The 24,519-nt window shown below is 41.0% G+C and overlaps 1 protein-coding gene across 3 annotated transcripts in view; it reads left to right on the top strand.

Moving 5' to 3' along the window:
• Window positions 1-9,596, top strand: part of ACLY (ATP citrate lyase) — a 46,355-nt gene extending 36,759 nt beyond the window's left edge. For all 3 annotated transcript variants that reach the window (XM_020972639.2, XM_020972638.2, XM_020972637.2), the window contains 8 exons: window positions 477-570; window positions 1,432-1,586; window positions 3,989-4,139; window positions 4,818-4,961; window positions 5,143-5,256; window positions 7,138-7,220; window positions 7,476-7,552; window positions 8,547-9,596. In XM_020972639.2, the coding sequence (XP_020828298.1) occupies window positions 477-570; window positions 1,432-1,586; window positions 3,989-4,139; window positions 4,818-4,961; window positions 5,143-5,256; window positions 7,138-7,220; window positions 7,476-7,552; window positions 8,547-8,641 (913 nt within the window). In that variant the 3' untranslated portion in view covers window positions 8,642-9,596. The remainder of the gene's footprint in view (window positions 1-476; window positions 571-1,431; window positions 1,587-3,988; window positions 4,140-4,817; window positions 4,962-5,142; window positions 5,257-7,137; window positions 7,221-7,475; window positions 7,553-8,546) is intronic.
• The last annotated feature ends 14,923 nt before the right edge of the window (window positions 9,597-24,519 follow it).

Below are 24,519 nucleotides of genomic sequence, written 5' to 3'. Positions count from 1 at the left end.
GATATTAAAATGACTTTGCATTTCCTGAGTATGTATAGATCAGATGCGGGCTCTGGCTAACGAGAAGATGGGTCCAGATGCGTGCTTAGGCCTAATGTGTTTTTAGGTCATTTACAAATAACGAAGAACTGACTTCAGTTCCCAATGCTATTCCTTTCTTCCATCTCTTAATCCAGTTTGTCTTTGTGACTTATATGCCTCTCCATTTAAAATCACTGAGGCGTAGGTCCCAGGAAAAAAACTTAATTAGAGGCAAAAGGTGGTTGTTGTTTTTTTAATTGTTTACATTTGAGGGGGCCTTCCACCTGTTTTTAGATTTCAGGGCTATAATAATTGATGGGATTAGGCTGGGGAAGGCTAGACTGAACCATGAGACTTTGGGGAAAGAGGGCTATTACTTAAACTGCTTAGAGCATCCCCTCTTTATGAAAGGCATGACCTTTCTGCATCTTAACCTTTTCTTCCCCGCCCCTCAGGAATGTGTATGAAGATCTTGTTGCCAAAGGAGTCATTGTACCTGCTCAGGAGGTTCCTCCCCCCACTGTGCCAATGGATTATTCATGGGCCCGGGTAGGTGTTTGATTGCATCTGTGGTGTTAGCAGACAACCAAAGGTTTGGGAAAGGTCAGGAGGCCTTAGTTTGAATCCATGGGGAATGGTTACAGGTTGCTTCCTCCCGCTTTGTTTTGACACAGGGTATCTCTTTGGGATTTGTAGTGTGAACCAAAGGGTCATATTACTAGTGTCTCTCCACGAAGTTCCTTGGGGAAATGTATCTAGGAGTCTCACCAAAGGATGACTTAGGTGTTTTGACTGCTGAATTGTGGTCACTCTTGCCATGTGATAGGGTCTAGAGTCTGAAGGTGACACATTGAAAATTCAGTGGATAGAATAAATTCCAGGGATGCTTTAGCCTAAATTAACTTGTATAACTGCATCTTTGTGTGGTTGGCCTAAAAGGTTCTGCTTCAGAATGGGCATAGGGATAGCAGAGCCTCGAAGTAGTTCTGAATTTAGGGCAACCCATTGTAAGCCACTTGGACTTGAGAAAGGGCAAAGGCAGGCTGACATTAAGAAGTAGCTTTCTCAAACTATGGGATTTTCTCAACATCATAAATTTATTTCAGTCTAGCTGTTTGAAAAGTACAAAGGGATGAAAGTAAAGACTATATGGGGAAAGAGAAGGCAGCCTTCCCAGAACAGGGGAGGCATGTTAGATATAGTTCTGAAAGTTGAGTGTGACCCAGGTCTCACTGCTTCTCCACACTTAAAAGAAAACTAAATATTTCAGATTACTCTGGAGAGGCCCAGGTCTATGCCCCGGGTATGGAGATAGTTTCATGACAGGAGGGAAGGAGGGGGAGTGGCACACATGGGCTGAATACCATTATTCTCTGCTTAGAAGTTTTTTCTCTGTGCTGTGATCTCTAGGAGCTAGGCTTAATCCGTAAACCAGCTTCCTTCATGACCAGCATCTGTGATGAACGAGGGCAGGAGCTCATCTATGCAGGCATGCCTATCACCGAGGTCTTCAAAGAGGAGATGGGCATTGGAGGAGTCCTGGGACTGCTGTGGTTCCAGAGGAGGTGAGAGGCCACTAGAGAAAGGCAGTGAAATGTTGATTATTTAGCCTGAGAGAAAGGAAGGGCAGGAAATTTGAATAGAACTCCAAATGGGTTTTGTGCCTTACAAAATGTTAATTGTGTGACTGGAGAGAAACAGGTACAAGTTATTTTCTCTCTTCACTAAGAACCAAGAGACTAGATCCTACAACAGGAAGAATGGAGAGCTAACTATAGGGGGAAAATGTTGAGAGCAAGACCCTGATGGGTCTAATTCAGTGTAACAAACATTCACCAAGTGCCTACTGTGTGCCAGGAATCTCTTGATAACTTCAGTTCAATCCTGCACAAGATCCGTGATCTCATCTGTGTGGGTACTGCCTCTCCTGGGAGGCACCACACCCCACAGCTTGCCTCCTGGGTAGGATCCAACAGTATCTGCACTCTGCCAGCAGTCTCCACTGGTGTTCTGAAGCTAGAACTAAGGACCTCGAGTTCTCCAAGACTTTGCCAAAGGGAGGGGGGATATGGGTGCATCTAGGGGTGGCAGTAGCTCATTGTTTGTCTTTTATGACCCTGACCAGTGAGTCGTCAAGGGGCAGGAATAGGGTAACAGACACATTGTGTGCATCCTGTGTATTGGTAAGCCTCTGTGTCATCAATGTGAATGTTAGAGCAGTCGTTCACCCCCCCCCCCCCCCGGGCAACTCACAAGACCAGCTGGACCCTTTCCTGGGATTGACCAGCTAAGCAAGGGCCCATTGAGTGTGTGACCCAGAGAAACCTTGAGCAAAGTGGCATTGGTTACTACTGGGGTCTTAATGTTTGTCACTTCACCGCTTTTCCCTTCACTGCTTCCCTGAAATAATTTGGGGGATTATACCATAACAACTTTTATGGGGTACTTTCAATACCCTGTTTTGGTCATTGTTGTTTTTTTTTCTTTGTCATTGGCCTGAGAGTGGGTGTGTCCTATAGAAGAGTCACACTGAAAAGTAGGGGGAAGGGATTTTTTTGGTGGTGGTTCAGTTATTTCAGACTAGCACACAGTATTATCCATAGGGTTTTCTTGGCAAAGATACTGGAATGGTTTGCCACTTCCTTCTCCAGATAATTTTATAGATGAGGAACTGAAGCAAATAGGGTCACATGTCAGGCTGTATTTGAACAGACCTCCAGACCCAGTGTTTATACACAGCACCACCTAGCTGCTTCTCTGGGGAAAGGGATGCTGCTTCCTTTTTCATCAGTACATAAAAAGTAACACTGAGTATAACTTACAACAAATGATAACGTAATTAAAATTGTTAGTGCTTCCTTTTTCATCAGTACATAAAAAGTAACACTGAGTATAACTTACAACAAATGATAACGTAATTAAAATTGTTACATGACCAAAAGATTCCCAACTTCCAAGTAACTGCCATCTCTTTTAAATAGACCAACATTTTTAATACAAAAAAGTGAGTCGATTTGGAATTTTGTTTTCAATACTGGACCTGGATTAGGATGCTCAGACCCTTCTTGAATTTTTATAACTTTTGGACAGCAATGACTCTCTTTTGTTTTTATATTGCCTCCCATTTTCCACTGTATCCCTCCCCAACTCACTCTTGAGAGCCACCCTTTATAATAAATACTTTAAAAAAAAAAAGAGGAAGATGGGGGGTAATTTGGCAAAAGTAATCGACATTGAAAAAGTATCATGTTATATGTGATGTCTACATCCGTAGTCCCTTACCTCCACAAAGAAGGTGGGAGGTGTCTGCTCATGTTTCTTTTTGGGGGACCAAACTCAGTATGTTTTAATACCATTCGGTTTTGGTTGTTGGCCTTTCCATTTTACATTACTGTACTCATATATTGTTTTTTGGTTCTGCTTACTTGAATTTGTATTAGTTCATATAAATCTTTCTACGCTTCTTCATATTCATCATTTCTTACATGACACTAATATTCCACTGCTTCCATGGGCCATAATTTGTTCAGCCATTTCCTGAGAATACTTTTTGTGTATTACTGTAAATATTTTGGTATATCTATGAGATCTTTCTTTTTCTCATTATGCTTAGGGATATATGCCTAACAATGGATTTTCTGGGCCAAAGGGTAGATAAAATTTTAGTCACTTTCTTTACATAATCCCATTGCTTTCTAGAATGGCTAGACCAGTTCATAGCTCTACCAACAGTATATTAGGGTGCCCTCTGACATCGACTTATTTCTGTCTTTTATTAACTTTGCTAATATCGTGGGACTAAAGTGAAACTTCAGGGTTGTTTCAGTTTGTATTTATCTTATTGAGGATTTGCTTGTTGGCAGGAGTATTCTTTCACATGGTTGTTAACAGTTTGTAAATCTTATTTGGAGAGCTGTTTGTTCATATCTTTTGACCACTTATCCTCAGTGTTTTCAATGCTTCTTAGGTTGCCTAAATATTCTTGCCAGTTCATTGAGATGTGCCTGATGGTGACGGCTGATCACGGACCTGCTGTCTCAGGGGCCCACAATACCATTATCTGTGCCCGAGCTGGGAAAGACCTAGTCTCTAGCCTTACGTCAGGGCTGCTCACAATCGTAAGTTATCATCATCTGATTAAGTCATGAAATGTTCACAAAGGTTTAAGCCCTGGCCATGTTTTGTGCTAAGTATTGGGGGGTTTGCAGAGGTAAAGAAAATCTGATCCCTGCTATCAAGGAACTTAGTTTGGCCCTGAGGATAAGACATGTGCACAGATAAAATAAAAATAGAATGTAAATGTATATAGAAGCTAATAAAGTGCCCACGAGGTCAGAGGAAGCAAAGAGCACTTCTATTTGAAGGATCAGGGAAGGCTTCAGAGAAGAGAGCATTTGAGCTATTCCTTAAAGCATGGAGAGGATGTCAGTAATCAAGAGCTGAGGTGAGAGATTCTATCTATGAATGGCAGCATCTGGCCTACTAACATTAGCCCTCCCTATGTGTGGAACTCTTTGCTACATGTAATAGAAAGCATCTCTACCTTCCAGGGTGTCCCTGCCCTTGTGCTGTTTTAAAAAGTGACTGGGGGGCAGCTGGGTGGAGCAGTGGACAGAGCATCGGCCCTGGAGTCAGGAGAACCTAAGTTTAAATCCAGCCTCAGACACCAGCTAGCTGTGTGACTCAGGGCAAGTCACCTAACCCCAATTGCCTCAAGAAAAAAATGACTTGGGATGGGGGGAAACTGGGAGAAACTCCTTAGCACTGAAGGTGGCATAAGGGTTAATTTCATGCAGGGAGACCGCTTTGGTGGTGCTTTAGATGCAGCAGCCAAGATGTTCAGCAAAGCCTTTGACAGCGGCATCATCCCCATGGAGTTTGTGAACAAGATGAAGAAGGAAGGAAGACTGATCATGGGGATTGGTCACAGAGTCAAGTCAGTAAGTGGAATTGTTCTTTGCAGAGAGCTCCATCTGTACAGTGGGAGGGGGGTGCAGCTGGACCAGAGGACCTCTGAGGTTCCTCCCAGCTCTGCTGCTGTGATCCTATGAAATGGGTGTTACCAGTCCTCCAAAACTCTCTTTCCGAGTCAGCCTCACTGCATCTTGTGTCAATTTTCAGATAAACAACCCGGACATGAGGGTTCAGATTCTTAAAGATTACGTCAAACAACACTTCCCGGCCACTCCCCTTCTGGATTACGCGCTCGAGGTAGAGAAGATCACCACTTCCAAGGTAAAAATACTGTTAGGCAAAGTTTAGACGTAGGCCAGGTACATCTGAGGATAAGTTTGAGAAGAGAGCACATAGCACTGAAATCAGACACCTTGTACTTTGGGTCACTTAGTACCGTCCTCTTGACCAAGTGGATTGGTGCTGCTTTTTGATGTGGTCGCTGGAGGAGTTTGAGCAGATGATGTGTCTCTCCTTTCATGGCAAGGGCCGGACTCTTATGGATATAGAATATTATGTGTTCTGTTAGATGGGGTTGAAGTGTTGGTTTTGATGAATTGGTTTTTTGTTTGTTTGTTTCAACTTAATCTCTGTTACAAGAGAAGGCTTGCTGAGTAAGGGAAGGAAGAGGAATATATCTGGAAATGAATGTGATGTGAAAACAAAAGCCAGCAGTAACAGTATTTTAAGAGGCGGTCAGTCCCTACTGTAACATATACCCCTTTTTTTAGAGGACTAGCATTACCAGTTCTCAAATGTACTTTAAAACAGTGGTCGCACGCAATTGTTGAGGCACTATAAACAAGACTGAATAGTTAGTGTAATAATAGCCAGCATTTACAGAGTGCTTTTAGGTTTGTAAAGCACTTGGTAAACATTATCTTGTTTGGTCCTCACAATAACCATGGGAAGTAGGGTCATTATTTACAGATGAGGAAACCGTGGCACAGAGAAGGTAAAGGACTTGCCCAGGGTCACGGAAGCCAGTAAGTAGGATTTGAACTTGGGTCTTGCTGACTCTATCCACTCACCTAGAACAAGAACTCAAATAGAATTCAGTATATATTGAAGACTAGTATGTAGGTAACTCACAGTTAAATACTACACAGCATGGTGAAGAGGAAAGAATGTTTTAATACTTACTACCTTTCCTCATCTGTAAAATGAGGGAGTGGAACTAGAAGATCTCACAGGGCTCTGCTAACCCCAAATCTAGGATTCTGAAAATGGGATTCAATTAAAAATTGGGGGAAATGAGTTCAGATCCACATGCCACAAGAAGCTTCTAACTTGATAGATGATCTAAGCTTGAAAATATAGGTTTGTTATCAGTCAAAATGGGCCGTCGTTATCAGAGACGTCACCAGGTTTAGAATTCAATGACAAATACCTCTTCTTTAGAAAGTAGGACTAAAGGTGAGAGGGAATGAGGGAATCTTATTCTCATAGGATTTGGCTTAAGGAGAGAATAACATACACATTCAGTTGGGTATGGAAATCTGTCTTGCCCTACAGGAAAATAGAGGAGGAAAGGGACAAGACAGCAGGAGGGTGATAGAGAGGAGGGCAGATTGGGAAAGAGGGTAATCAGAAGCAAATACTTCTTAGGAGGGACAGGGTCAAAAGAAAGAATACAATAAGTGGGAGGGCAGGATAGGATTAAGGGAAATAGAGTTAGTTTTTCACAACAGGTCTACTAAGGAAGTGTTTTGCATAACTGTACATGTACAACCTGTGTTGAGTTGCTTGCCTTTTCAATGAGGGTGGGTGGGGAGGGAGGAAGGGAGAAAATTTGGAACTCAAAGTTTTAAAAACACATGTTTAAAAAAAATGTTTTCACATGCAACTGGGAAATAAGAAATACAGGAAATGGGGTACAGAAATCTATCCTGCTCTACAGGAAAATAGAAGGGGAAGGGGATAAGAGAAGGGAGGGGAGAGAGATAGAAGAGAAGGCAGACCAGGGGAAGGGGTATTCAGAATGCATGCCATCTTGGGGTGGGGGGAGGGGTGAGAAATTTGGAACTCAAAAACTTGTGGAAGTGAATATTGAAAACTAAAAATAAATAAATTTATATTAAAAAAAGTAGGACTAAAAAGAAATCACACTGGATAGCTGAAGGAATAACAAGAACTCCTTTTGTTTGTTCTTCACATTCTCAGAAGCCAAATCTCATCCTGAATGTAGATGGTTTTATTGGAGCTGCCTTTGTGGATATGCTCAGGAACTGTGGCTCTTTTACCAGGTGAGTCATGCAGGCCTCATCTGTCTGTTATCCTGTTTCTTCTTTTCTTGATGGGGAAAGAGAACCTAAGATGCTTTTTCATGGGGACAAGAGGTTTTCACAACCCAGAGTGGCTGCCTCTGAGACTTGCCGATAAAATAAAGTGATCATTGCCCTTTTAGTATTTCAGCATGGGCAGTGCTCCTTAGCTTGGGAGTCTGTTGAGATAAGCTTTTTTTTTTTTAAATCCAATTTGGTTGTGTATGTTTGTTACAGGGAGGAAGCTGATGAATATATTGATATCGGAGCCCTCAACGGTATTTTTGTGCTAGGAAGAAGTATGGGTTTCATTGGTGAGTTTTTGCTCTTTGGTTTTCTGTAGGGTTTCTCTCATTCTGCCAACCCCTACCATATTGCTTTAGACTGGGAGTCTTTCTGTAACAGAAAAGTTATTACAATATAATCATTCTTGACACTTCTCCCTTTTATCTTCTCCATATATGACAGAAAGGCAGCCTTGGTGTCAGAAAGTCCGGTTCTTTCCTGTGATGTATGCTAGCTAGCTGTGTGACCATGGGCAAGTCACCTGGCCTATAAGTCATGTACCAATTCTTTATGACCCCATTTTTGGTTTTTTCTTGGCAAAGATACTGAAATGGTTTACCATTTTCTTCTCCAGCTCATTTGACAGATGAGGAACTGAGGCAGGCAGGGTTAAGTGATTTGCCCAGAGTCACACAGCTAGGAAGTGTCTGAGACCAGATTTGAACTCAGGCCATCTGACTCCTTGGCCTGGTGCTCTATCCACTGCACTGCTTAGCTACCCCTAGACAACTCTTTACAACTTTATTATTGAAATGTTGCCTGGTCTGCCTAAATGGAGGGAGTTTCCACAGTCAGACTTCTACATACTGATGAAATTACATATCTGGATCAAAAAACAATTTAGAATATAGTGAAAAGGGGAATTTCCTTGGCATTTGAAAAACTTAGGTTTAAGTTGGTGCTGTGTTGTTTTGATTAAGTCTCTTATTACCCCTTTTTTAAAATACAAGAGAATCAGACCAGATTTTCTCTCTGGTCCTTCAGCTCTGATGGTTTAGAAAAGAACCTAGAGTCCCAGTATCACTGACCCTAGATTATGTAAAGTCCAATTAAATTAACCAACAGTCTTCTTATCACCTGATTAGGCTGTCTGAACTATCCCTTAAGGGGATTTCCTGTTGAATGGAACTGGATTTCCTTCCCTCTCTTCCTCCTTATATCTGACCTCTTTCCCTTCCCCCATCCCCAATTGAACTATTATTTTTTTGTTTAAGAGAAGACATGCTTTTGCTCCATTTTTAGGGCATTATCTAGATCAGAAGAGGCTGAAACAGGGTCTATACCGGCATCCGTGGGATGATATTTCATACGTTCTCCCGGAACACATGACCATGTAACAGGACGAGGAGCCTCATTCTGAGAGGGAGAAAAAGAAAACCTCTCCCTGAGATCCAGTGCACACGCCTAGCACTGGAGACTGCTACCAGATGGACTGGAGTTTCAAGGAGCCATTGGTGTACAGAAGTTAGAGACCAACATGTGTCTATCTCTGTAAGCTAACCCAGTTAAACTCACACAGAGAAGCTTAATATTTTTTTTATAAGCATAGAAATGGAAGCAAATAAAACCAATACTTGTGATGTTTCATATGCTACCTGCTGTATTTATTACATGGAAGCTACTGGGCACTGTATACATTTTGTTTCCTCATTGTAGAGTGTGTGCTTATGTGTGGTTGTGTTGGCTTATTTTTATTTTTTTTTTCCATTAAAAAAAAAAACTTGGCTTTATCCTTTTCTTGGAGGAGGGGAAGGAATTCTGCTTAAAAACTGGACAGCTAGATTAACATGAAAAGAACTTAGAGTATCCTATTTCTCTGCACATGCCTTGTCCTCCTCCTCCTAGAACACGAAGAGCATTGTTTGTGTTCATCTCTGATTTGGGGGACCTTTTATTATTATTATTGTTATTATTATTTTTGCTATGCTGTATGTAAAAGGTTTTATTGATATGTCCTGTCTGTGTGTTCAGTACTGCATTTCCAAGTCTGCTTGTGTGTGTTGCAGGGACAGGGGACTGTGGCCACCTCAGCCAGTGTCATGCTGAAACACGTGATATGGTAGTTTAAAATGTAAAGTTGTCGCGTACAAAAACTGTGTGAAATGACCAGTATCTTATATACTTTGTATTTATGCAGCGATGACTGAATTATTGTTCCATGGGTCATTAGCTTGTGGCTGCACAATCTGTGTATGTAAAATGCAGAAGATTCTGGATAGCCGAATAGCCTCTCGGTCCCTTCTCTGTATTATCATAGTCTGATTTAAATAAACAATACAGTAACAACAGAAACACTATTTTCAGCTTCTCAATGTATCTAAATCCGTTCACCCAAGAATTTCACTTCATAAAGATTGCATGTATGTATGGGTTGTTTTTTGTTTTTTCAGCCATGGGTGGGGTAGAAGTGTATATGCATATATATGTATATATCATCAGAGGATGATGAATCATCCATTGATAACTCATGCCATGGAGGTGACTAAGTTCCCAAAAGGCTATGCCAGCAAAGTACAGTCTGTAGGGACCCTAGGGATCCAGCCCCATTATTTTATAAATAGAAGACTTTTGAGGTATCATAGATTAAGTGACTTTTGCAGGTAAAACAGAGTAGGGCCAGGATTTGAAGTAAATTTATTTACTAAGTGTCTGACTTCAAATACAGTCCTCTTTCTGTCCCCCAGTGCTGCTTCTCAGAAAATAAAGCCTAAGGGGCAATTGGGTGGCACTGTGGATAGAGCACCAGCCCTGGAGTCAGGAGGACCTGAGTTCAAATCTAGCCTGAGATGCTTACTAGCTGTGTGACCCTGGGCAAGTCACTTAACCCCGATTGCATCCCAAAAGCTGTATCTGTATCTGCCTATGTATATACAAATATATACACATATGTACATATACATACATAAAGACATATACATATATATCCTAACTGAATGGGGAAAAGATTGCCAAAGGATTGGTTGTGAGATGATGAACTTTTTGGAGAGAACAAATCTAGAAACCTTAGGTATGGGGGGTTTTATCTGCATTGATTGGAGTACCCATTTAAGTGAGCAGAGTGAGAGTTTTCAAGTTAAGAGACTACGTTCAGTTGTGGGTTTCCGTTCAGAAAGGATGCCATAAATTGCAATGTCCAGTGGTAGGCAACCAGGGTGGGCAAAGGGCCTTGAATCTGGCACAAAGTTTCTTAACCTGGGGTTGGTGAACTTGACTCAAAAGTATTTTAAGTGATTTCCTTTATCATCGTATGTATGTGTTTTAAAACATTTTGAGAAATGGCCTGAATTCTTCTTCAGACTGCTAGAGAGATCTATGACAAGAAAGATTAAGAATCCTTGGTCTATGCCATATAAGGTTACATTGAAGAATGGATTTTGAAATCTAGAAAAGAAGAAACAGGATAGGATAGCTGTCTTTAACAGGACAAATCTTTTTTTTTCCTTTTTATTCAGTATTTTACTTTTCCCCAGTTCCATGTAAAACAATTTTTAATATTCATTTTTAAAACTTTGAGTTCCGCATTCTCTCCCCACTTCCCCCCCCCCCACTGACAAATCAAGCAGTTCTATGTAGGTTATATATGTGTAGTTGTGCAAAACATTTTTTGTTTTTTTGGAGAGGCAGTTGGGGTTAAGTGACTTGCCCAAGGTCACACAGCTAGTAAGTGGCAAGCCTCTGGTCTGAGAGTGGCTTTGATCTCAGGTCCTCCTGACTGTAGAGCCGATGCTCTATCCACTTCACCATCTAGCTTCCCCTTGTGCAAAACGTTTTTATAATAGTCATGTGAAAGAAAACAGACCAAAAAGAACCTCAAGAAAAAAAAGTATGCTTCAATCTGCATTCAAATACCATCAGTTTTTTATCTGGGGATGGATAGCATTTTTCATTATGAGTCCTTCAGAGTAGGACAATATCCTTAAGGAGAGATTTGACTTGTTCTTAATTCCAGAAAGAAGAATTAGGGAAAATGGGTAGAAGTTGCAAGTCAGGCAAATTTAGGTTTTATGTAAGGAGGAAAAAAACTTCAAAGCCATTGAAAAGTGAAATGGGCTGCCTTGGGGAAGGTAGTGGGTTCCTCATTGGAGGTCTTCAAGCAGAGACTATGGGACCACTTCTTGGTAGTGGGAATTCTTTTAAGGAGCTTGCCATACCTGTCAGGACCCTGTCATTCCTATATTTTAATTCATGGTCCAGACCTCCAAATCTTATTCTTATGTTCGCTTTCCAAATGCTTTCCTCTTTTGCATCCCTTGTCCTCAATTAGCACATGCAATGAAAACACTCCTGCTCATATGGTCTTCAGTTTCTTGAACAAGATGTGCCAATGCTCTCTACGCCCATTCTGGCAGTATCTTTTGAGCCTACGTGAATCACTAGAAGTAGGTGGTAATTATCCATTTCAGTAAGTATTGGGAGGCCCTCTGGCTTGTTCCATGTCTTGGAAAGACTTTTGTGGTTGTCAAGTGAAAAAACAAAAAAGCTATCTCAATTCCTTAAAAGAGAGTAACCAACAACCAGGACTCTTCCTCTGACCTTCACTGGATGGTCTCCCATGTAATATAATAGCACCTTTGGGTACACATTAGTATTTCTTGGAAGACAAACAGCTGCTTTCTCCAAGCATCTAGTTCCCTCCTCTCCAGGAAGAGTCAATTTTTTTTTCTTAAGATTGGGTCTTCCTATCTTGTCCAGACTACTCATAGGTCTGATTCCACTTAGATAGAGATGGCAGCTTTCACTTGCTCTTTTTCCAACCTGGGCCAGTTTACTCCATCCTTGTGCAACCTGATGCCCCCTCCATTTCACCATATTGATACATTTAGTGTGGACACCAGATCGTCTTGGCCCACTGCCACTCCAAACTGAACTAGAGAGTTTCCACCCCTTAGCCTCCGTAACAGCATGGATTCCGGCCATGTGCTGCCATGTTTATCTTCAGATTTGTTTCTTAGCTCCAGAGTGAAATAGAATCGTCCTTCACTTCTTGTGTTAACTATCTCTTACTCTCCTGAGTACTGACCCAGGTCAGAATTCTCCTATTCTTCAGGTCCTTTTTCTTCTTCACATTTTCACATCTAAGGCTATCAGTTTTGATCATGTTTAATTTTTTTTTAAACGATTACTTATTTTCACTGGATCATGGAAGAGTGATTCATTGAGCCTTCTTGAGCACAACCCCTTTGCTTGTATCCTCCCATCCAGCAGATTGCCTCCATAATCACCCCCTCTTTCTCTGATCTCTTATCCTTAATCTTAACCAGCAGATTGCCCCCCACCCACCCCAAACATTCTTTCTCTAATCTTTAGTATTTCCCTCTACTAGCTCATGGCCTGCCATCTCCAAATATGTCAGTTCTCCCCCATCACTAAGCCTCACCTGACCCTACTATCCCCTCATATATGTAGTTCTGCTCTTCACAGCCAAATTTGAAAAAAATAAAATAAAAGCTGTAAGTTCACATTGTCCATCAACCAGCATTTATTATGCTCCTACTATATACTGGGCACTGTTCCAAGCTGGGAACACAAAGAAAGGCAAAAGTTGGTCACTGCTCTTAATTAAGAAGCTTCACATTCTAAGGAGAAGGACAACATGATTATGTACAAACAAGATATAACCAAGGATCCATTGGAGGTAGCCAATAGAGAGAGTCGCTAGCATTAAGGGAGATTGAGAAGGATTTCTTGTAGAAGGTGGGATTTTAGCTGGAACTTGAAGGAAGCCAGGGAAGCTGGGAGGGGGAGATGATTTAGGGCATGGGGGACAGCCATTGAAGATGCTCTTACCCGTGTAGGGAAATCGATTGGGAGAGGGCATTGTCTCCATTTCCTCCTTTTTCTCAACTCACTTTTCAAACTCTTATATACTGGTTTCTGATCTTATCACCCAATTGCAGCTGCTCTCTCTAAAGTTACCAATGATCTCTTTATCACCAAATCTAATTTTACTGGTCCTCATCCTTCTTAATGTCTCTGCAGCAAATGGTGACACTTTTGATCACCTTCTCCTCCAGGATTCTCCCCTCTCTGGTCTTCATGATACTGTTCTTTCTAATAACCTTCTAATTAGTATCTCTGACTCAAGTCTTTCCTAGCTCCAAACTTCTATCTACACAGCTACCAAAGTTCTGACTATGTCATTTCTCTGCTCAAGAAACCACAGTGACTCCCCATTCTAGGATAAAGTTCATTGTTTTCTGTTTGATAGTTAAAAGCCCTTCACAACCTGGTTGCAATCTATCTTCAGTTTATCTTCTATTCCCCTTCTTATAATCTAAGTCCAATTAAATTGGCTTACTTAACTGTTTCCCCATACATAACATTCTATCTCCTTTCTACCTTTTTATTTTGTTGTTCAGTCATTTCAGACATGTCCAACTTTTCATAACCACATTTAAAATTTTCTTGATAGATTGGAATGGCTTCCATTTTCTTCTCCAGCTCATTTTTACAGATGAGGAAACTGAGGCAAATAGGGTTAAAGTGACTTGCCTCTGATGGGGCACTAATGATAGGCCTCTAAAAGGCCCTAGACTTTCTCAGTCATGGCCCAGGTGTCTGGCATTCCCCAGAGGCTGTAATCCTTTCAGCTGTCCTTGCATTGTGGCTTTGACTCTGCCCCAGTCACAATTTTCTGTTACCTCTAATCCAGCCCACCCCTCATTGTCTGCACCTGGCCCCACCCTAGATCACCAGTCCTAGATTCCATCTAGACCCTTTCCTTGTGGCCCAAATCCCTGGTGTTCACCTGGGGCACTGGATACTTCCAGTCTGTCTCTGTTACTTACCAGTCATCCCAGCCTACTGTCCACTCCCACCCAGATCTTCCCACAATCTTCTGTATAAAAGGTCCATCTTGCCTTCATTAAAGTGCTCAGATTGGGGGCAGCTAGGTGGCACAGTGGATAGAATTCTGGCCTTGGAGTCAGGAGGACCTGAGTTCAAATCCAGCCTCAGACCAAACACTTGACACTTACTAGCAAGTCACTTAACCCCAATTGCCTCCCTAAAAAGCAAAAATAAATGAATGAATGAATGAATGAATGAATGAATGAATAAAGTGCTCAGATTACTTAAGAGTCTGGCCTGGTTGTATTCTCATTACAAAGGCTCAGATTCTTAAAATCTGGCCCATAGCCCAGACTCATGAGGAATCTCGATCACCCCAATCAGTGTTCTAATAAACCTTGTTGTTGACTGAAAGAAGGCTTGGGTTGAATTCATTCAATGCAGCACTTGCATCACTTGCCCTTGAATTTTAGGGCTCCCACCACCCCTAAACCTCAACACCTCTACCTTTTTATAGGCAAAATAAAATGCACTCCCTCATCTCTACTTGTTAGAATCCTAGTTTCCTTCAAAGCTCAGTTCTAAAATGATTATCTACATGAGGCCTTTCCCAATTCCCTGGATGTTGTCTACTCTTTAAAATTACCTTGTGTTCATTTTGCATTTACTTACAGGGGTCTGGGCCTTTGCCAGTTGTCTTGACCTTTGTCTTGCCACTGGACTCCAATGACTCTGGAGGAGAAAGAGAGGCTGACTTTGTGCAGCTCTGCCTCACTCAAATCCAATCCGTGATCAAGTCAAGACATCATGCTGTCATTGGTCCTCTTTGAGAAGAAGGATGAACAATGATAACAAGGATTCTGCTTGAGGTCTTCACACAGATAGAAGGACTTCCAGAGCAGGTGATGTGAGTTAAACCTTGTCACACGTATTTCTTACATGTGTGCCTCACTACTATCATGGTCTAAGTTTCAGCTTACTCCTACCATGGATGCCATGTGTATTTGTGGGAAGGAGCGAACCCCTTTCTTAGGAGAAAGTTTTGTATTAACTGTCTTTACCCTGTTATCAGAGAATAGTAGTAGCTGCTCTCTGGCGACCCAACCTGGCAATTTGAATAGAAGTTGGGAAATGCTGGGACAATTTACTTTTGTCCTCCTAAGTTTTAATTTTTGATTTCTTGAAATATACCTCTGAAAAACAGGCTTTAAAAAGCTCATTGTGTTTTTAAATTTTTTTATCTTTATTTTGTTCCATAAAACAAACATTTCCATAACATAATATAATAAAAAAGATGATTATACATGAAATCACAAGTCTATTATGTATAATTTGCTATTCCTTTTATTTTTTAAATTTTTATTTATTGATTGATTGATTTATCAACAACCACTTCCTTAAGCTTTTGAGTTTTAAATTTTTCTCCCCTTCCCTCTCCACCTCCCTCCCCAAGACAGCATGCACTCTGATATAGGCTCTACATATACATTCCTATTAAACATATTTTCACATTAGTGATGTTGTAAATAAGAACCTAGAACTAATAGGAGGAACCACGAGAAAGAGGAAACAAAACACAAAAAAATGAAAAAAATAGCAAAGAGTATGCTTCAATCTGCATTCAAAATCCATAGTTCTTTCTTTGGATGTGGATAGCATTTTCCATCATGAGGCCTTTGGAGATGTCTTAGATCCTTGTGTTGCTGAAAAGGGTTAAGTCTATCAATATGAGTACCTAACTGATCATGTTATTCCCTTCTTAAGCCAAATCTGATGAGAGTGAGGTTCAAACAATGTTCATCTCCCTCCCTTCTTTCCCTCTGCTGTAAGGTTTTTGTGCCTTTTCTTGTAATGTAATTTACCCTTGTCTGCCTCCTCCTTTTCTCTCAGTACATTTTCTTAGTTAGATCAGATTAATCCACTTACTTGGATCCTTTTAACCCACTTGATTAGATTTTTTTCTTTATCATTACATCAAAGTCAACTTATACCCACTCCCTTTTTGTATATATTACCCTTTTAACAATACAGTTCTCAGGGTTACAAGTGTCATCTACCCTTGTAGAGATGTAAAAGTTTGCCCTTATTAATAACATGTTTCTTTCTGTCTCGTTTACCTTTTTATGTCTCTCTTGAGTCTTGTATTTGAAGATCAAATTTTCTGTTGAGCTCTGGTCTTTTTATCAGGAAGGTTTGGAAGTCCCCTATTTCATTGAATATCCATCTCCTCCCCTGAAAGATCATGCTCATTTTTGCTGGGTAGTTGACCCCTTGGTTGTAATCCAAGCTCCTTTGCCTGACGGAATATCATATTCCACGCCCTATGGTCTTTTAATGTAGAAGCCGCAAAGTCCTGTGTAATCCTGACTGTGGTTCCATGCTATTTAAATTGTTTATTTCTGGCTGCTTGCAGTATTTTCTCTTTGACCTGGTAATTTTGGAATTTGGCTACTATATTCCTTGGCATTTTCAATTTGGGATCTCTTTCAGGTGATCAGTGGATTCTTTCTATGGCTATTTTACCTTCAGGTTCTAGGACCTCAGGACAGTTTTCTTTTATGATTTCCTGAAAGATACTGTCCAGGCTCTTTTTCTCATCGTGATTTTCAGGTAGACCAATAATTTTTAAATTGTCTCTCCTGGATTGATTTTCCAGGTCAGTTTTTTTACCAATGAGGTATTTCACATTTTCATCTATTTTTTCATTCTTTTTGTTTTTTGTTTGACAGATTCTTGCTCTCTTAAAGAGTCATTAGCTTCCATTTGCCCAATTCTAATTTTTAACACATTGTTGTCTTCTATTAGATTTTGTACCTCTTTCCCCATTTGGCCAGTTGTAATTTTTTTAAGGCAATTGGGAAAAAAAAAGAAAAAGAAAGGGGCAGCTAGGTGGTGCAGTGGATAGAGCACTGGCCCTGAATTCAGGAGTACCTGAGTTCAAATCCGGCCTTAGACACATAACACGTAATTAGCTGTGTGATCCTGGGCTAGTCACTTAACCCCCATTGCCTAGCCAAAAAACAAAAGGCAATTGGGATTAAGTGACTTGCCCAGGGTCACACAGCTAGTAAGTGTCAAGTGTTTGGACTGAGGCCAGGTTTGAACTCAGGTCCTTCTGACTTCAGGGCTCATGCTCTATCTACTGTGCCACTTAACTGCCCACCAATTGTATTTTTTGGGGACTTGTTTTCTTCAGTGTACTTTTTTTTCCAATTGGCCAACTGTATTTTTTAGGGACTTGTTTTCTTCAGTGTACTTTTTTTTCCCAGTTGGCCAATTGTATTTTTAAGGACTTGTTTTCTACAGTTAATTTTTGTCCTTCGTTTTCCAAGTTATTGACTCTCTCTTGCATAGTTCTTATTTCTTTTCCCATTTTTTCTTCTATCTCTCTCATTTGACTTTTTAAATCCTTTTTGAGCTCTTCTAAGAAGGCTTTTTGGGCTTCAGACCAGTTCATATTCCCTTTTGAGGTTCTAGATGTGGGTTTGTTGACAATGTTGTCCTCTTCAGAATTTCTGCCTTGATCTTCACTCTTCCCATAATAAGAATCTATCATATGTTTATTTTCGCTAATGGTGTTTGCTTATTTCCTGGCCTTTAAAGAGATTGAGCTCTTCTGCAGAGGAGCAGAGGGCACTGACCCAAGCTTCTTGTGTTGGGAGCTTAGGGCCTGGTCACTGGCTTTGTGTGCTGAGCTTCTGATGTTGGCAGTTGGAGGCTGTAGGGTTCTGGCAGCTTACGTGGTGTTGGGCTAGAATCAGCAACACTGGAACTCTAGGGGTAGGATTAGGTAGTGTGGCTCCTGGAGATTTCCTGCTCACCTGGGCTTTTCCTTCCTTTCACTTTCTTCAGCTCCTTTCAGATGGATATTGCAGGGTGTTTATCTGTCTGGGGCCCCTTGGAGGGCTGCTTCCCTTAATTTTGCTGAGGCATTGGGAGAGCTGGTTGCTGTAGAATGCTGAGGCACCTGGTGGTTTTCTGAGCTGGTTTCCATCAGTTCCCTGCCCTCAGTGAGGCACTTGGGGGTCCAGGTGTTGGTGTTTGCCTGCTCCACCACCTGTGTTTCAGGATCTGAGGTGAGGCTTTCCACTAGCTTGCTTTGATGCTTCCCATTCTGTACTGCTTCCCCTTCCCCCAGGGCAAGAGGGGCCTTTCCTGTTAATTTCTCAAGCTACCTGGGCTACTGGACTGCTGCATCCCATCTTTCTTCTGGTTCAGTTAATTGTTCCAGGGTTTTTCCTGGGACCTATTCCTTTTAAATATGTAATAAAGTTATCTGTAAATTTTTTCCCTTTTTTTCCTCCCCCCAAGATGCCTGCCACTAGACACAAATATGTGTATATATGTAAAATTATTCTATACATCCTTCTATTTATCAGTTCCTTTTCTGGATGCAGATAGCATCTTCCTTCCTGTGTCCTTTGTAGTTTTGGGTATTTATAATAGTCAAAATGACTTATTCACTCAAGATTGTTCTTAAAATAATATTGCTATTACTATATACAACATTCTCTTGGTTCTGCTCATTTCGCTCTTCATTATTTTTTGCAAGTCTACCCATATTTTTCTAAGATTACTAAGTTCATAATTTCTTACAGTACAGTAGTATTCCGTCACAATCACATACAACTTATTTAATTATTCCCTAATTGATGATCATCCCTGAAATTTCCAGTTTTTTGCCACCACAAAGAGAGCTGCTATAAATATTTTAGGATATATAGGTTCTTTTCCTTTTTCCCTAATCATCTTTGGAAACAGACCTAGTAGCGGTATTGCTGGGTCAAAGGGTCTGATGGGGTATGGGCCCAAGCTGAGACCTTTGCCCCTTACCCCAAAAAGAATTTGGGTCCCATTTGTCTAAGGGATTCTCCTTGAATTCTCCCACTTGATCAAGGAGGTCTCTATAATCCTATCAACTGGCCTTTCTTTATCCTCCACCCAATCTCCCCATTCTGTTACCCTTAACCTAGTCCAGCCCTCCATTGTCTTACCTCAAAATGGCCCCTGGCCACTTCCCACCCTTAGTCTTATCTGGATTCCATTCTCCCTTGGCCAAGTGGTCCAGGTCCCCGGTGTTTTATTACCTCACAGTCCCTCCTCCCTCCTCCAGATGACTTGGCCACTCCTAGATCCCTCCCATAGTCTTTCTTTATATAAGGTCCGGCTTGTCTCCTGATAAGTTGCTCAGATTCCTTAAGAACCTAGCCAATAGCTCACAAATGCTCAGATTCCTTAAGAATCTGGCCAATATGGTGGATCTTTAATAAACCTTGTCTTTGGCTGAAAGAAGGCTTGGGTTGAATTCAGGCAGCACTGGGAGTCATGATTTTGGAATCCCAGCTCCTCTAGACCTCAACAAGTCTAGGCAGTTTAATAACTCTTTAGGCATAATTTTAGATTGTTCTCCAAAATGTTTGGATCAATTCACAATTTCACCAATTAGTGTCCCAATTTTTCCACATCCCTTACATTTGTGGCTTTCTCCTACATTCATGTTAGCCAATCTGATAGGTGAAAAATGATATCTCAAGGTTTTAATTTGTATTTTTCTAGTCAATAATGATTTTGAGCATTTTTAAAATATGACTATGAATTGTTTTGATTTCTTTATCTAAAAAGTTCCTGTTCAAATTATGTTTTAAATGGAGCTATTTAACTATCCTTTAAATTCAAATTATTCTAACTTTCATTGAATTGTCAACAATAGACCCAGCTCAAGCTTTTGTGATGTGACTTATTGTTTACTTTTAAAGGCTGTGTGTTAATAACAATTGTTTTCTGAGGGTCTTCCCCTCCCCAGACTGATATCTTTGTGATGATAAATTGGACAGTCTTTTGTCTTGTTTGACCTTAATCTAGAAAGGCCTAAGTCAACCACTGCATCCTGGGTCTTCATCTGTTATCTTCATTTTTGTCTTGCCATTGACTCCTAATTACTCTAGAGGAGAGACTGAGGCTGACAGCTTTGTGCTCAGGTCTGACTCAGGTAAATACAGTTCCTGAGCAAGTCAACATATCATGCTGTGATATCACTAGTTCTCTCTGAAAACAAAGGACAAACAATAACTAGTACTTACATGGGTACTTTGAAGCAGTATGACAAATTAGATAGAGTACAGAGTTTGGAGTCAAGGAAGGCCTGGATTCAAATCCCACCTCTGACATTTATTACCTGTGTGACCCTGGGCAAAACACTAAATTTTTCTGAGCCTCAGTTTCTTCACTTATAAAATCAGAGGGTGGGACTTGATGGCCTGTAAGGTACTTTCTACCTCTAAACATGGGATTTAGGATTCTACATTTTCTCCACCTGTAGAATGTAATTTCCTTGAGGTTGGGGACTTTCATTTTTATACTTGTATGCCCAGTATCTGGCCGGTAGTAGGCATTTAATAAATACTTATTGATTGATTTGTAGGAGGGACACCAACCTGTATAAATAATAGATGCATATATAAATAACAGTCACTTGACTGTGGCAGACATACAAATACGTCACTGCATTGTTTAATGACTTTTGTTCTTGTCATTTTTCAGTTGTCTCTAACTCTTTGTGATCCCATTTGGGGTTTTCTTGGCAAAGATACTGGAGTGGTTTGCCATTTCCTTCTCCAGCTCATTTTACAGATGAAGAAACTGAGGCTAACAGGATAAGTGACTTGCCCAGGGTCACACAACTAGTAAGTGAGGCTGGATTTGAATTCAGGGAGAGGAGTCTTCCTGACTGCAGGACCAGCACTATGGCACCACCTAGTGGCCCAATCGCTTCTTTGCACCCTTTTAATTACCTCTACACTTTCATTTAATTGCCCCTTAACTTCAGATCTTTTGAAGTGTATAAAGTAATTCTAATCACTATTTTCTTCTAACTAGCTGGAAGTAGCTAGTGCTAGGTAAATGTATTTTCAGTGGAACCACTGGGGATTGGGGTCCCTATTTGTAATAATAATAGTGTCATGCTTGTGCTCACCTTCCTTTTGAATCCTTTTGTAAAAGAAAAAAGGATTGAACCAAATTGAGTAATTCTTTCTTGCTCTAATTTCTGCAAAAGGTAAATCTTTATTTTGCTGTTGAAACAATTTCTGCTTTGTTTTCCTTTAAGCCTAGGGCTATCAACTTTCCCCTTATTGTTTCCACAATGAATAAAGCAAAATGAATTGTAAAAATTCTAAGAACAGTGAGCTTTTTATTATACATGACATTTATATTGTGACTTTAGAATCCTGGGGGCAGATTGCCCTCCCTAATTAATGTTCTATTTATATATTTAGACTACTATTCAAAAGTAATTTGCATTCTCTACCCTAATACATTCCATCCAATGCCTAGAGTGGTTTTGAGGCATAGAATGAAGCTTGCCTGGGATGTAAGGGTTTCTGAGGTCTCTCCAAGGAATTTTGCTCAAAACAGAGTTCATTTCTGCTGGTTTATTTGCAGTATATTTTTCCCAGCTGTCTCCTCCTATTTATCACATTGTGGAAACTATGCTTTAGAAAATATTTCTCAAAAGTTATTATTTGCTTCTGCAAATACTGTCTTATTTTCTCATTATCTACTCTTGAATGTGGAACCAGAGAGACTTTAGGAAAGGGTTGGACATGGTGATACTCATGCCCACCTATCTCTTGCATCCTTCCTGTGTCCTATGATAGATACTAAAAAGATCTTTTCACCAGGTCAGAAACATCCTGTGAGCCAAAAGTCTCAGGTGAGAGACTACCATCTGGCAGAGAGTATTTGGTATGAATTCTGGGAAGACACAAAAATGAAAGAGAATTATATGAGGGGTATAGGTACAGAATGCATCAAATAATTTTCTCATGTAACAGCAGAGCTACTGTTGTGAGATTAAGAATAATAAGACAGAATAAAAGGGGGGACTTCTTATGGAAAAAATAAATGTTTATTTCTAGATGTTATTATTTTGCATTGTGCTCCTGATATGAACAGGCTGATGTAATTCTTGTGAGCTCTTATTGAATTAACTCCTCTTTTCACTGATGAGTTGAGACCCCAGAGCTTGACTTGTGTTTTTCTTCCCTCCCACCCTCCAGGATTATCAACTGAGAAAGAATTTAATTAACCAGTCTTAAGTAGAAAGGATTATTTACCAAGGTGCTACATTAAGAACACTTGGTACAAACCATTCTTCCCAAAGTACTCTATCACAAATACAAATAGAATCCATAGGAAAGTGGGTTCAAGCTTAGAAAGCACATTTGAAAAGGAACTGATGTGGTTTAGAGGTGCAGAGACCCCAAAACTATTGAAGTACAGGGTGGAGTGCTCTGGAAAGAATTCATGGACTCAAGCAGTCTTCCAATCAAATGGCAAAAAGTTTGTAACACTAATAAGGAGCTAAGGAGCAGAGCTCCTTAGGGAACTTGCAACTTAATGGGGACGATTCTAAAGCTTATATAGAAAAAGTTCAGTGAATGGTATGCCAAGTATGCTAATTAGGTGGTGAATATACATATAGTTTCTATAGCTTGGGCACAGGAGTCAGTCACTATTGCCATAGCCTGGGGTGGGGTAGGGGCTTCAAAGGGGTGTGTTTTTGGTCTGTTGATGGCTATAGTTTGACCTCTGGATTGTACATGGTAACTGTGGGAATCAATACATGATAGTTCTGTTGGTACAAAATAATCCTGTTCATACAAGGGAATTTCTACAAGGTCAGCTTGTTCTTGTAACAGGGAGAGGAGTTTGCCTCACTGGGGCCCACTCATGAGTTATTGCCAGATAGGGTCTTTGGGAAGATGAGAGGTACGGTCCTAGGACTGAGTACAAGCACCCCACATTAGAACTAATTCAGCTCCTGGTTGCTGGGAGTACTCTTCTTTCGTTCATGAGCTAACACGATGCTATATTTAGATATATTTACATAATGAAATCATTCAGCCCATTGGAACCTCAACCAAACCTTTCCTTTAATTTCATTAAATGGCTTTCAGAAACTTTGCACACTTAAATCCAAGGTCTTTTGATTGATTGGTTGATTGAGAAGTGTTCTTGCTTAATAAAAGTATCAGGGTAACAGTGGGGAGAAAGTAACTGGCTAAAATGGGGAGGAGTTTTTCAACTCTTAGTAAGCAACTCCCACCTGGATTTCAAAGATTTGAGGTACTCCCTCTGATGGGGAGGGGTTTAGTAGATCTTGAGGAGTTGCTGTGCCTAAAATATTAATCACCAATGGCCAACCTGATAATGAGTCGCTCCCAATTAGCTAGGCTGGTCTGACAGTCTGGTCAGTACGCCAACGATCCAAGCTTTCTTCCTAGGGTCCACTACTAGCCCTTACATTCTCTTGGAATAGCCTTTGAGAAACCTGTAGAGGTTGACAGCAAATATTCGAACAAGACCTGCCTGCTTCCTCACACTGGAGGATCACCCACCCAGCAATCAGTCAAACATTTACTAAGAACCTACTAAGTGCTAGGTGCTGTGCTAAGAGCTGGAGATATGTGGAAAGGCTAAACTAGTCCCTGCTCTCAAGCAGTTCTCAGTTTCATGGATGTACAAACAGACTGTCCTTGGGATAAACTGGGACCAATCAACAGTGAAGGCACTAGAATGAAAGGATTAGCACTTTCAGCATGGCAATCCTGGGCCCTTGGAAACTCAAAGTGGTTAAGTGGACGGGTGATGACTGTTCTCAAGACCCTGGCATTGTGGATGTGTCTGTATGACAGAATGGGGCACCGGAGGGCAAAGGACCCTTTCTACATGTAGTTTGGACCCCATGATCTAAATTTATCCCACTGCTCAGATAACAAGGCCTGGAAGCCTAAGACTTCTGTAAAGAGATAATGCCCCTAAAGGATATTCTTTCCAAAGCTTTCCTTTTTGGAGGGCAAGGATGGCCGGAGCTCACACAGCTGCTCAGGCTCCTGAGAAGCTAATGTATTTCAAGAAAAAGACGCCTAGCATTGGACGCAGACTACCTGGGCCCTTCTCTGGGGCTGTCTTTGTCTGCTATGACCATCCTATGAGCCAAGTCACTTCACCTTTACCCAGCCCCAGTTTCTTCCCCCTGTAAAATGGGGATAATGTCCACCCTCACCGGGCCGTAGAGGATCAAATGAGATAGGAGGAGCTTTAAGCTATTATGGTGGTAGATGCAGGGTTCGCTTAGGAGGTCGGGAGAAACAAACCACCCCGACTTCAATGACGAAGGAAGGGAACAAGAGAACAAACGGACTAGCTGAATGAGCAAGGCGCATGCGCCAGACCGCCTAGCGTCCCGCCCCGTTCCGTCTAACAGTCTCAATTTTTAGGTAGGGCGTGAGCCAGCCTCTATTCAGCCTCGGCTTCTTTCTCACTAGAAGCCGTCTCAATCCGCCACCCTTGCCCATGCGCACTCTGCTTCCCCCGCCCAGCCTTCAGAACTACCCCTCCCTTTCTCCCGAGACTGGAGTGCAAA

The sequence above is a fragment of the Phascolarctos cinereus genome, unplaced genomic scaffold (assembly GCF_003287225.1).
Source record: "Phascolarctos cinereus isolate Bilbo 61053 unplaced genomic scaffold, phaCin_HiC Scaffold_5;HRSCAF=322, whole genome shotgun sequence".
Taxonomy (NCBI): Eukaryota; Metazoa; Chordata; class Mammalia; order Diprotodontia; family Phascolarctidae; genus Phascolarctos; species Phascolarctos cinereus.
Note: the sequence above shows the minus strand (reverse complement) of the source record. Positions and strands in the feature narration are given on the sequence as shown.